This window comes from Amblyraja radiata, chromosome 14, assembly GCF_010909765.2.
Source record: "Amblyraja radiata isolate CabotCenter1 chromosome 14, sAmbRad1.1.pri, whole genome shotgun sequence".
In the NCBI taxonomy this organism is placed as follows: Eukaryota; Metazoa; Chordata; class Chondrichthyes; order Rajiformes; family Rajidae; genus Amblyraja; species Amblyraja radiata.
Window position 1 is genome coordinate 53,532,421 of NC_045969.1, and position 14,768 is coordinate 53,547,188.

At 38.6% G+C, this 14,768-nt stretch overlaps 1 protein-coding gene across 1 annotated transcript in view; it reads right to left on the minus strand.

The window, feature by feature from the left end:
* cblb (Cbl proto-oncogene B) overlaps window positions 1–14,768 on the minus strand; it is a 134,123-nt gene that overhangs the window by 60,563 nt on the left and 58,792 nt on the right. Inside the window, exon 2 of the mRNA XM_033033366.1 lies at window positions 2,652–2,798. Coding sequence (XP_032889257.1) covers window positions 2,652–2,798 — 147 coding nt within the window. The remainder of the gene's footprint in view (window positions 1–2,651; window positions 2,799–14,768) is intronic.

Below are 14,768 nucleotides of genomic sequence, written 5' to 3' on the forward strand. Positions count from 1 at the left end.
AGAATTGACAAAGCACAGATATCATGGAGGATTCAAAGACTGGGAATAGTTATAGAGATAACAGGTGCATCTATAGCTCATCCAAGAGCCAACTAAAGTTAGCACTCAGGAGAAAACAGAACTTGTGTGTAGGAAAGAACTGCAGATGCTGATTTAAATCGAAGGTAGACAAAATGTTGGATTAACTCAGTGACCCAGGCAGTATTTCTGGAGAAAAGGAATGGGCGACGTTTCGGGTCCCTTCTTCAGACCCAGAACATGGTGTGTTAGGAAATGGGCAGCAGCCTCTAATTTATAAACCTTCCTGCCCGAGATTACAAATGATTTTCTACAAAAATAATTAATTTAAATTAAATCAATGGCATAAACCAATTCGCATCCTTCCTAAAGAATTGGTCTTTAAAACATTAAAGTACACCAAGTGGTAGCTACATACAAGAGGTCTGTTCGCAAGCAATGCCTGTATGAACTGCATCAAATACAAACCCCACCAGCCAACTTCCATTTCTTCCAGCTACTGACAATTAAATAGCTGTAAACAGATCACATCCAGTTCCATGCAAAATCAGAATACCGTTTCAATAATGGTTTCAAACCCAACTGACCACATCCCTTTCTGTTGTCCCAAAATCCAGCAGCTTCATATGACCAGCCAAAAATGAGCTTCCCAAGGCAATAAATATTGCTCACCGAGCAACAAAAACGTTACACATTGCTCTTCGCCCTATACTTGGTTAAATCAAGATGTACATGGAAAACGTGGCAATAATTCTCTGTTGGTTTTGTCAATAAACTCAATTAGACTTCCAGCACTGTTATGTCAGAAATTGCACCCAAGGTAAGGATTTGAAGCTGGGGTGTTGCAATCAATCATTTCCCCCAAGTTATGGCTGCTGATGTAGAGAAGGACAAGCTGAATTTGGGTAATTAATCCAATGCTCTGCACAACAACATGCTATTATTTTCTTGCTTTCTCTGAATCTACTTTTATGATTATTTTACAGAACAATGGAGGAATGCTTAAAATGACATTTTTGCAAATGAACACCAAACAAACGTCTGTTTTCAAAACGTAATGTTTTCACCCCTCAAACATTCCTAACCATCATAGCAAAAAGGAACAATTTTCATTTATTGTCAAGTAACTCTCCCAAAAAAATACACTTAGAATGTTCACAGTTGTTTTCATAAAACAGGCATGCAAATTACAGATTCAAATTACAGCCTTGAACCGTTCAGCTGAATGTTTCTAGATTAAGAGTTAATTAAACGAGTTCTAGATTACGAGTTAATTAATGAGTTTATGAGTTAATCGTAAGAAATCTTATGTATAAATGTATTTGTCGGATTAATGACTGAAAATGAAATCATCTTGGTCTTATCAAACATACGGTTTAGCACTACACGCTACCAATCCCAGCTGTGGATTGGTATAGTTGTCTCATTGTAGGAGACTGATTTTTTTTAAATTCTGGATCTTAAACCATGGATTATGATTTTGTATATAATTTATGGTGCTCTTATAAGTAATTTACTAAGCTTTTATATGTAATTTATTGTGTTTTTGTATGCAATGTATTCTATGTAATGTCGTCTTTTAACTGGACCTTCAGTCCATAATGAAAGTTTAATAATTATAATTAATAAGAATTTTAAAATAAAATAGAATATTTAGAGGGAAAAAATGAGCAATTTGATCTCTTTCATTTACATTTTAAAATCAAAAATTATCAATTCCTATTCTTCGGCAATCATACCACAGGGTAGGACACTGGCAAGTGAAAAGCACTAGCCCAATGCGTGCTTTATCACAATTATTGTCTTAGCATCTGCTGTTGGGATACATAAATCCATATTGAGTTCAGAATGCATCTTTTAAGTTACTTTTAAGTGCTTGTATTTTATGAGGCTAAAAGTTTTAGAATAAACTTTTGATGACAGATGCACTTAGATTTAACCAACAATGGTTAAACTTTTTTTTCCCTCTATCTTACCAATCTGCAGATTCCAAGACCAAAATAGTGCATAAAAACAGAAAAGAGCATTCTGCATAAGAATTCCAGCACTATCTAGATTACTTCAATAATATCTCCACATTTTCAAAACATGTTACAAAGCTTCAGATTGAACAAATTATTTGGAAAAAATCCAAGAAAAACTGTCTGCATTATATTTAGACACAAAATTTTTAATAATGCAGAAGTTGTCACTGGATAATAGTTTATAGCAAAATTAAATCAAAAATAATGTTAGTATTTAGCCTCTTTTTCCATTTTATTTTGACTTATTTGTACATCAAATGCTGCAGAAATGAAGAAACCAAATGTGAACTGCAAAGTCACTGTAAAGGTCAAACCAAAAGATTATCTAAACAAAGTGGAGAAATCTATGTTATAACAGAGACACTTACTGCTCTGGCGCCCACATATAAAGGAGCCCTTCATGCAGGCCACAGTGTTTTTCAAAAATCTGCACTCTGTGGGATACTGGTAACGTCAGTTTTTATAAAATATTACAAAGAACTGGGCAATTTCTAATTCTAATACACTTCACGAGCACACTTGTGAATGAGTTTGTCACAAACTCCATGTTTCATGGTCGTTTAAGAAATTATCACCTTTTAACAAAAGATTTTTAAATGTCATACATACTTGTCATCAAAAGCACGTTTCCAAAATTCGGCAGCATCTGCTTTTGTGATGCGAAAGTTGTCGCCTTGAAAATGGCCAGAAGGGAAGATGGCTTTGATTTCTGCAAGCATGTGGCTAAAGATGAGCGAGAGCTTTGTAAGATTTCTCCTAGGGAAAGAAAAAGGTAACACATCAGGATACTAAATATTTCAATCAACTCCAAAACAAATTTAAATTCCACCTCACGCTCTAAAATTTGCAGCAGACCACAAAAAAAGACCACAAATTTTATTTAAAATATGGTCTGCAAATGAACCCGTACAAATGTGCACATGGAACAGTCCTTACCGACAACAAGACAGCACCCTACATACCAAATGAAGCAAGAAACTATACACAGAAAAAGTCAGTTGCTTAAAAAAAGATGATTCATCTTATTTCCAAACATTAAAAAAATCAAAATGGGCCATTCTTGGAAAATGGAAAATTGTGACAGTTATACACAACACTCTCAATATTTCTCAACACAACTACGGCCAGGTTTGGGAATGATAAGTGAATGAGGAAGTCTTGAACTTGCAGGTTCAGCTTCACTGGCAATGTCCCAATGGTGATCCAATGTTGTAATCTAACACTACGTACAAACATGCTGCAACTTCCCAGGAGTATTCCTTCAGAAAGAAACTAGTATAGGAATAGTTCCTTGCACAAAGAGAAACAGTTAAACGGGAGCTTGGGAAGTGCAATACCAATGTTTTAGTTTTAATTAATGGAATTTTAAAATTTATAGTTGTTCGGAAATGTTTGTCTTTAACAGATTTTCAATTTGTTTCCTTGATACAAAGTGTTGAGTCAGAGATGAGAAGCATTCAACATGTTTCTGCCCTCAAACAGTTTTTGAAGCCTGTTGAGGATAAAAAGTGTTAAACAAAAAGTAGAAATCAGGGAATTCTCAAGCCAGCCTCCAAAATATTTTACAATAACAAAGATATTAACATTTTCCAAATTAAAATGTCTCAATATTAATTGGTGAATTAAATACAAATTAACAATTGAAATGTATTAACTCCAATGGGGAAAGATCACCACTTTCCCTTGTTCACAGAAAGTAAAGTAGAAAGCACAATTCAACCCCAAAATATAGGGGAAAAGTTAAATAAAATTGCAGATGTTGGAGATCTGAATGAAAAATAGAACATTTTAATTAGAAAATGAAAAGCACGTTGATTAGGTAGCATCTGTCGAAAGAAACAAAATTAATGTTTCAGGTTAGAGACCTAAAATATAGATACCTCCGGAAATTGATAATGATGTGCCACAACTTTATTTTTAATAAAAAGTGCGCACATACTTCAATAAGGATATTAAATGTAGAAAAACCACAAGAAAGTTGTTTTTTTCAGAATTCTGATCTCACTATTTCTTCGGTTGCAGAGAAATGCAACTTGAAAACAAAAAGTAAACATTCGAAGATGTTGTACAAAAAAAAAGTTTTGGCAGCTGCCAGAAAGCCTTCTGTGTTCGATTATAAAAGAGATCTTGTTTAAATGCATGAAGTGAACCAACATACACACCAATTAGCCTGTTGTTCACTTTTTACTAGTTCAGGGGACCAATGTAAAGGTGTCCTTTGACCCAGTTAATCGTTTTTGCCTTATAGCACAAACAGAGCAAGGACTACGTGGAGAAAAACACATGATCCCGTATATTTTATAATTAATACATATAAAAGTTTCACCGGATTGTATAAACCCGAGTCCACAGTACAAGGCTATGTCACATTTGGCAAGTGCTGAATATCTCATCAGTATGTCGAGAGAGTATACAGTGCCCTCCATAATGTTTGGGACAAAGACCCATCACTTATTTATTTGCCTCTGTACTCCACACTTTGAGATTTGTCATAGAAAAAAAATCACATGTGGTTAAAGTGCACATTGTCGGTTTTTAAAGGGTATTTTTATACGTTTGGGTTTCACCATGTAGAAATTACAGCTGTGTTTATACATAGTCCCCCATTTCAGGGCACCATAATGTTTGGGACACGTGGCTTCACAGGTGTTTGTAATTGCTCAGGTGTGTTTAATTGCCTCCTTAATGCAGGCATAAGAGAGCTCTCAGCACCTAGTCTTTCCTCCAGTCTTTCCATCACATTTGGAAAATGTTATTGCTGTTTATCAACATGATAACCAAAGTTGTGTCAATGACAGTCAAAGAAGCCATTATGAGACTGAGAAACAAGAATAAAACTGTTAGAGATATCAGCCAAATCTTAGGCTTACCAAAACCAACTGTTTGGAACATCATTAAGAAGAAAGAGGGCACTGGTGAGATTACTAATCGCAAAGGGACTGGCAGGCCAAGGAAGACCTCCACAGCTGATGATAGAAGAATTCTCTCTAAAATAAAGGAAAATCCCCAAACACCTGTCCAACAGATCAGAAACACTTCAAGGGTCAGGTGTGGACCTGTCAATAACCACTGTCCGCAGAAGACTTCATGAACATAAATACAGAGGCTACTGCAAGATGCAAACCACTGGTTAGCCGCAAAAATAAATGGCCAGGTCATAAGGAACTGTCCAAGATCCAAAGCATCATCTGTGAAACACAGTGGTGGGGGTGTTATGGCCTGGGCATGTATGGCTGCTGAAGATACTTGCTCACTTATCTTCATTGACGATACAACTGCTGATGGTAGTAGCATAATGAATTCTGAAGTGTACACATCCTATCTGCTCAAGTTCAAACACAAGCCTCAAAAATCATTGGCCGGCGGTTCATTCTACAGCAAAACAATGATCCCAAACATACTGCTAAAGCAACAAAGGAGTTTTTCAAAGCTAAAAAATGTTCAATTCTTGAGTGGCCAAGTCAATCACCCAATCTGAACCCAAGCATGCCTTTTATCTGCTGAAGAGAAAACTGAAGGGGACTAGCCCCCAAAACAAGCATAAACTAAAGATGGCTACAATACAGGCCTGACAGAGCATCACCAGAGAAGGCACCCAGCAACTGTCCATGATGGGACTGAAGGCTGATAATCCCCAGGGTGTGATGGTCTGCATCCCAGGGTACTTAAGGAAGCGGCTCTAGAAATCGTGGACGCATTGGTGATCATTTTCCAATGTTCTATAGATTCAGGATCAGTTCCTGTGGATTGGCGGTAGCTAATGTTATCCCACTTTAAGAAAGACAGGAGAGAGAAAACAGGGAATTATGAACCAGTTAGCCTGACATCGGTGGTGGGGAAGATGCTGGAGTCAATCATAAAAGATGAAATAGCGGCACATTTGGATAGCAGTAATAGGATCGGTCCGAGTCAGCAAGGATTTACGAAGGACAAATCATGCTTGTGTATCTTCTGGAATTTTTTGAGGATGTAACTAAGAAAATGGACAAGGGAGAGCCAGTGGATGTAGTATACCTGGACTTTCAGAAAGCACTTGATAAGGTCCCACATAGGAGATTAGTGGGCAAAATTAGGGCACATGGGTAGAGTGTTGACATGGATAGAAAGTTGGTTGGCAGACAGGAAACAAAGAGCAGGGATTAACGGGTGCCTTTCTGAATGGCAGGCAGTGACCAGTGGGGTACCGCAAGGCTCGGTGCTGGGACTGGAGCTATTTACAATATATTTTAATGATTTAGATGAAGGGATTACAAGTAACATTAGCAAATTTGCAGATGACACAAAGCTGGGTGGCAGTGTGAACTGTGAGGAGGATGCTATGAGAATGCAGGGCGACTTGGACAGGTTGGGGGAGTGGGCAGATGCATGGTAGATGAAATTTAATGCAAATAAATGTGAGGTTATCCACTTTGGTAGCAAAAACAGGAAGGCAGATTATTATCCAAATGGTGTCAAGTTGGGAAAAGGATAAGTACAACGGAATCTGGGGGTCCTTGTTCATCAGTCAATGAAAGTAAGCATGCAGGTACAGCAGGCAGTGAAGAAAGTGAATGGCATGTTGGCCTTCATAACAAGAGGCGTTGAGTGTAGGAGCAAAGAAGTGGCCCTAATGAGACCACACCTTGAGTATTGTGGGAAGTTTTGGTTTCCAAATTTGAGGAAGGACATTCTTGCTATTAAGGGAATGCAGCGTAGGTTGACACGGTTAATTCCCGGGATGGCGGGACTGTCATATGCTGAGAGAATGGAGCAGCTGGGCTTGTATACTCTGGAATTTAGAAGGATGAGAGGGTATCTTATTTAAACAGAAGATTATTAAGGGTTTGGACATGCTAGATGCAGGAAACATGTTCCCGATGTTGGGGGAGTCCAGAACCAGGGGCCATAGTTTAAGAATAAGGGGCAAGCCATTTAGAACAGATGAGGAAACAGAGGTTGCGAGTCTGTGGAATTCTCTGCCTCAGAGACCGGCGGAGGCTGGTTCTCTGGATACTTTCAAGAGAGAGAGCTAGATAGGGCTCTTGAAGATAGCAGAGTCAGGGGATATGGGGAGAAGGCGGGAATGGCGTACTGATTGTGCATGATCAGCCATGAACACTACATGACATTACATAGAAACATAGAAAATAGGTGCAGGAGTAGGCCATTCGGCCCTTTGAGCCTGCACCACCATTCCATATGATCATGGCTGATCATCCAACTCAGTATCCTGTACCTGCCTTATCTCCATACCCCCTGATCCCTTTAGCCACAAGGGCCATATCTAACTCCCTCATTGCCGTGTCCCAAACATTATGGTGCCCTGAAAAAAAAAGGGGGGGGGGGGGGGGGGCTATGTATAAACCAAATATACTAGTTTAGCTCCTCTAGTATCTTTGGTATAAACACTGCTGTAATTTCTACATGGTGAAACCAAAATGTGTAAAAATGGGCTTCATTCAAATCTGACAATGTGCACTTTAACCACATGCTGTTTTTTTCTATTACAAATCTCAAATTGTGGAGTAGAGAGGCAAATAAATAAATGAATAATGGGTCTTTGTCCCGAACATTATGGAGGGCACTGTATAAACAAAGTGTGAGAAATGGAAATATCTTTACACTACAGAGGGCATTGTGATTCTGGCATACCATGTTTAAGATGGGTCAATGCGACAAACTGAAGATGCTAGAGCAAACAGAAAGTAGTCAGGTACTGACCCAGTGGCACTAAATCCTCCCAAAAGAGAAATGAATACACAAACAAATACTGCACACGAATTGTCTATGTGGCAGATGTGCTTGTTGAGCAATGAATACGTTCAGTTCACGGAAGCCGAGGCCAAGAAAGTCAGTCATCATAATCCTGGTGACATCACAAACTACTGGTAAATATCACATTCCTCTCAAGTATCGGCTCTGGAGGAAATGCAGGCATTGGTCACCGGAGGAGTAGATTTTTAAAAAGTATCATCCAGAAATACCATTTAATTTTTAGTCATTTCTAAGGATTTTTAAGATTTGCGCCCTTGGAATTGAACAGATTTAAAAAATGCAATACAACTTAATTGTAACACAAAATCAGTCTATGAAAGGGAAACTTTTCTCAACATCTGTACGCGACAGGTTTGGAATCGGTGTGTTAAAATCAACTGCAATATTTTAGTGCCAGCAAAAGCACTTTGAGGAAATTCTCCTAGCTGTGTGAAGTCAGCCAGAAAGACTGTGTGGTACTTAAGGATTTAATGAAACTATTCTCATTACTGAACCCCTAATTCAATGGATTAACCGATTTGTGATACTGGTCATGGAATTGGAGATTCATTCTACCTCCAATATTAACAAAGCAAATCACTCAGGCTGTTGTGGTCACTGTGGAGGTCATCCTTTTGACACAAAAAGCTGGAGTAACTCAGCGGACAGGCAGCATTTCTGGAGAGAAGGAATGGGTGACATTTCGGGTCGAGACCCTTCTTCGGTACACGAAACGTCACCTATTCCTCCTCTCCAGAGATGCTGCCAGTCCCGCTGAGTTACTCCAGCTTTTTGTGTAAATCTTTGGTTTAAACCAGCATCTGCAGTTCCTTCTTACACTTTAAATGGAGACATTATTGTAAATGGGTAGCACCTTCTTGGGAATATTTATCAAAAGGTTTGATTCTTTCCTTTCAGCTATTCGATATTTTATTAACTAGAAAAGATTGATGATAATGCACAATTTTTAATCACATTTGCAGAATTGCTTCACCAATGAATGCCTGGAGATGGAAGTTAGATACTTCAATTCCTAAACACCTGTCGTTTAATTTTTTATTTTTCATCAAAACTAAAATTCAATCTTACACACTGAATACTGTAGGCCAGCCAAAAGCCTGGTGAGCTGGTTTCCTTGTACATGAAACTACATGCAAATGCCTTGTAAACCACAACCTGGCCACAAAACCTTTGACTGCCTAGTAAAGGCACAACTGACCTCAGCAACCATCAACTGCTGCGTTTTAAATTGACAACATCCGTGTTAGGTTTGTAGTTTATATATAATATTGAGAACAACAACAAGAGTATTATCATTAATGAGAACAAATTTTAAAATCAATGAAAATCCACCAATCTACAAATTCGAGCAATGTTACAACATGAAGGAACTGATGTACGTACATTGCAAGAACAATCCAGCTAGTCACGCTCTCCGCCTGATCACAGAGAAATTAAAATTATTTTGCAAGTACTTACCCAGCTCCTTTTGAATCCCAAATGAACTGTTACTTTCAATAATCTATGCACATAGAGCCCTAAATCTTTCCCATCTTTTGGAATGATGCCCTCTAGTTTCTTTCCTCAATTGATGAAAATCTAACAAGTTAGCATTTTACACCTGCACCCATTCGTGCCTTCTTGGTCTACTACTATATTTGTCAGTTAACAAAACTTCCAAACTGCAATCTGTACACCCAACTGATTGTGTATATAATAAAAGCAGAGATCTTAATACCATTCTGTGCGATTCAATAACAATTTATCCCTCCAACTCACTCCAAAGCAACTCTTTCACTGATATTTGCCAATCCATCACACCTGGCTAATTTTCTATCCATACTCAATCCCCATCAACCTCCAGGACTTTAGTAACAGCCCTATAATTCAGCACCCCATTAACCACCTATTAAAGTCCATATTTGCCAAAGCATTTCCCCATTGACTATTAGGTTAGGTTTGTAGTCTGCAGAAGGGTTTCGGCCCGAAACGTTGCATATTTCCTTCGCTCCATAGATGCTGCTGCACCTGCGGAGTTTCCCCAGCTTTTTTGTGTACCTCCCCATTGACTATGTTTATTTTAAGAGAGTCATATTGTGAACAAACACAATTAGCTCTATTTCCTTGAGGGAATTCTCCAGCAATAAATATGGATCATAAATTGAGTTAACGATGCTTTCAAACTCTTTAATTTCCATATTGGGACTTAGATAGGTGAAATTAGACAAATTCATTGAGATTTTGCATGAACTCAATGATATAATGAAAACCCATACTATTTACTGTGCGATGCATCCGAAACTGGAAAGCTGAACAATATTGAACAGTACAACTCTTGATAAACTGGAGACTATTTATTTTAAATAACTTTTACACCCTGCTTCAGAAATCTCTCAAAGCAACATCTTACAGCAAATGCTAAATGCTGCATGCTAAATGCCAGCTTTGTTTATATTAAAATCTGCATTTAACAAAATGCACACAAAAGACTTCTAAGATTGGGGGATCGGTTTTGGATCCATTCTTCCTCTCGGTTTTGAAAAGTGAAAAGGAAGACCTTACCTGAAACTCCATTCTCTCTGGTGCAACATAAAAGTCAAACCACTTTACAGTCAGGATCAGGGCAGTCACAGTTCCGTTCCTTTCCTTATACAGGCGAACATCCGGACAGTCCCTCTCCTTTAATATTTTATGTGGCATTCTTAACTGTCATTGTATGTCATGTTGTCACTTGCGGGCAGAGTACCAAGGCAAATTCTTTGTATGTGAATACTTGGCCAATAAACTTATTCATTCATTCGGCTCATAATCTCGGATTGCCAGAGATGTACAGGTCTCCTTTTGAGAGAACAGATTTGGATAAGAGGTAGAGATATGAAGAAAGGTCCAGACCCAAAACGTCACCTATCCGTGTTCTCCAGAGATGCTGACTGACCCAGCAGTAGAATGGGGTTTGGAAGGAGAAATAGTTCAGCCATGATTGAATGGCAGAGTGGACTTGATGGGCCAAATGGCAAAATTCTGCTTCTATCATTTATGACCTTATGACCCATTGAGTTACTCCGGCACCTTGTGCTCCACACGGAACATTTCAGAATTTAACTTCATTTGCTTAACAAAATCATTATTTAAAGAAACATTTGAATTTAATTAAAAGGAGTATAAATTTGGCTTGATCCAAGTTTAAATGTTTGATGAAAGAGTTCAGAAAATGTTCAAAAGGGCACAAGCTAATCCTCAGTCCCCACCCCCACCCCAAAGTCCAATTACTGGGACAAAAATATAATTGGTGAAAAGTACAAATCAATTAATCAACACAGAAGTGACTCCACAGTATTCGAAATCTTACTTGGTTAAGATGGCTTGTGAAGATGAAGCTTGAATTCACATGCACAGTACAATCTTCTGGAAAATGGAACAGCATAAACACCCCAAGAATTGTTTTGTTACCTCAACACGGCCAGTAGAAAAATAGCCAACAGAGCCTGTCGACTCCAAGAGCCAATGTCCGACATACGTCAGAGTCTTAGAGCTATACAACAGAGAAGCAGGCCTATCAGCCCAACTCATCTTTGCTTAACTTAGCTAGTTCTTCTTGCACAAGCCTGACCCATATTCCTCCAATCCTTTCCCATCCATGTACCTGTCCAGTGGCATTTAAAGGCTGTAATTGTACCCGTCTCAACCACTTCCTCCGGCAGCTGGTCTACTCCAAATAAACGACTAATAATTGCTGTCTACAACAATATTTACACCATATTATTTCTTATACAGTAATTACATTTACTAAAAGTTGGAACAACAGAATAAATCATATAATTTTTTTAAGAAAACTTGCAACAAAATGAAGTAATTTGGTTGTAGCCAGGAAGTCGATTAGAATGTTTTTTTCCACGGGGGGTAAAAAACCCAAAAAAAACAACAAAAACAGACTTGGTTGGTAGTCCCCTTTCTGCGGAGTTTAATGTTATAATAGAGCGATTGTTTCTCCTTTCTTTTTCCTTCTTTTCTAGGGTCTACTTTCTTTCTTTACTTCCTTCTCTAACTTCTTTTCTAAGGGGCTTTCTTTTCTCAACACTTGCACCTTCATGACTCTTGCGCACTTTCTTTACTTCCTTTACTTCTATCTTTTTCTTAAAGCTCAAAAAATGAAGCGGTACAAAAAATGAATTAAGACATATGTGTTGTGTAGTATTGTAACTTACCGTACTTCTAACAAATTTTAAAAATAAATAAATAAATAAAAAGAATGTTTTTTTCCATGACATGGGAATTATTCTCGAGTTTTCAGCCATCGAAAGATGACAACTCACAATTTTCAGCTACGTGAGGAATAGACACGACAAATGGCAACTGGACAATGGATTCCCTATTTCTGGAGACAGCTATGGACAGTCATGATATTTGCCACATAACGCACATGTAAATATTTTCCAGATCCTGTATGCAGGGAGTTCAAGGGGTATGTTTTGCGGGTGATTGGATGGGGATGGTCATAACCAAGCATAATCCCAATTTAAAAAAACACTGCTGCAGAGTTTTTTTGTAGATCACACACATTGCACACACTGTGCAACAATGACAGGGTGAACATTTAGCATGAAAGAGTGAATATCAATGAAGCAGGTGCTCAGGTAGATGCCCGGAAGTAGCAACAAGTCTCGTCGCAGATTGAAATTTCCCACATCTGCACAAGTGGTCTGCAAGAGTAGTGAAGATCTATGGACATGGTATCTAGGTGTGCAATGCATGACTTTCTATACTGGTGCACATGGCCTCTGTGGACCGTAGAACGCAAGCCCACCACTTTTCTTTTAATTGTCTTATTTTTAAATAAAACCGATTCATACGATGGTTCAAGGATCCAGCCATGATATTGGCAGTTTTAACAGTGAAATGGACCATTATCTGGTCTGAAAAATTAATAGAAGATAGAGGTAATCAACAGTTTCAGACAAACAACTAGGTAAACCTTTGTTCTTCTCGGGCTTCACTTATGATTAAAACTTCTTAAGAGGACAGATCCCAAGAGACACAATAGTTATGGTACAAAACAAACCACTGCTGTGCTTTATGCATGGTTAGACCTACAAATCAGAACACAATGCGCTTCAACTAAAAACTGAAAGTGGTCGGATTTGATGCAATGGTAATTAATACTGTCATCTGCTCTTGTTTTAAAAGGATTTGTTTGCTCTTCCACCCAGCTCTTGACCCATCCTACCCCATCGACCGAAAATGATTTCCATCCTGCAACATTAATACATTTGTACTCTTCAGTATATGTCAGCTAGCTTCCTTTCTATAATAGAATGTATTGGGTTCAGAGGGCGATCCATTAAGTCATGCTCTAGTTCAATTCTTGTTATTTACACTGCAATCTTTCATTGAACCACATCAAAATGAAGATGTCAGTGGAGAAGGCAGTCCACACCTAACAAAGGTCAACCTAGAATGAGGAAGTTATGGCTCATCAAACTACGAGTGTCTGGTAGTGAACACAAAAACATGCGCGTAGTGAGGGCAACAAAGACAAAAACAAAAGGAAATTACACTTTTACATATATTGAACTTTGGGAGACAATAAGCCAAATTATTTATAACAGCTTTTAAGGAACTGTTAGACCAAAGAGGAATGCACGATCGTGCTGGGCGAGTCTGTGCATGCTCTTCCTAGAAGAAGATTTACTATCATCCATTAAAATCGCTCTCTTTTAAATATCTTTCATCCTGTAAATCTAGCACAATTCCTAAGTATCCTGATGATATTCTTTGTAATATTTCTACCATAAGCTAGAGCTCCTATTCACCTCGACCCCATTGCAGCCATTGGACTTTGTCGATGGAACTGATGCGCTACAATGCTCAAAACTATATTCTGCACTCTCTACCTTCCCCTTTGCTCTACTGAGGCTGTCTTGATTGTATTTATGTATAGTATTATATAAGGTCTAGGGGTGTTGTAGAGCAGAGGGATCTAGAATAACAGGTGCATAGTTCATTGAAAGTGGCATTATTGAAAGTTTTGAAAAAGCTTTTGGCACATTGGCCTTCATCAGAGCATTGAGTATAAAAGTTTGGAGGTCATGTTGCCGTTGTGTACGATTTTGGTGAGGCGCATTCAGAGTGTCGTGTTCCATTTTGGGCAACATGTTATAAGAAAGATGTTGTCAAGCTGGAAAGGGTGTAATTACTTTTTCACGCAAAGGGTCGTAGGTGTATGGAACAAGCTGCTAGAGGAGGTAGTTAAGGCAGGTACTATTGCAACATTTAAGAAACATTTAGACAGGTACGTGGATAGGACAGGTTTGAGGGATATGGGCCAAATGCAGGCAAGTGGGACTAGTGTAGATGGGACAGGCTAGCGGGTGTGGGCAAGTTGGGCCGAAGGGCCGTATTCCATGCAGCAAGACTCTATGACTATTTCTGAAGTCATTTTTGAAGTGTTAAAACATTTGGACAGCACAGTGGCTCAACCAGTAACGCTGCTGCCTCACTGCACCAAAGATCCAGGTTCGATCCTGACCTCAGGTGCTGTCCATGTGGAGTTTGCACGTTTTCCCTGCGACAGTGTAGGTTTTCTCCAAGTGCTGCAATTTTCTTCCACATGCCAGAAATGTGTGCTTTATAGGTTGATTGGCCTCTGTAAATTATACCTACTATGTTTGGGGAGCGGATAGGAAGGTGGAGATAACATAGAAGTGGTGTGACGGGTGATTGATGGCCAACATGCACTCAATGGACCGAAGAGCTTTATCCATACTGCATCTCTGAACAAAATTCATTATTATCAGTACCAAAAGTGAAAAGATCACATTTTCTATGTTCATTTCGGAAGACCATTTCTTTGATACCTTGCCATGTGAACAGCTGTCTCTCAAATATCTGTTGCAAGTACCCTTTGAGAATTATTTTGGTAAAGAATTGCCGAGCTATAATTTCTGACATTTAGAAGTAATTTTGCACAAGATGGCTGAGCAAAAATGTAGGTAT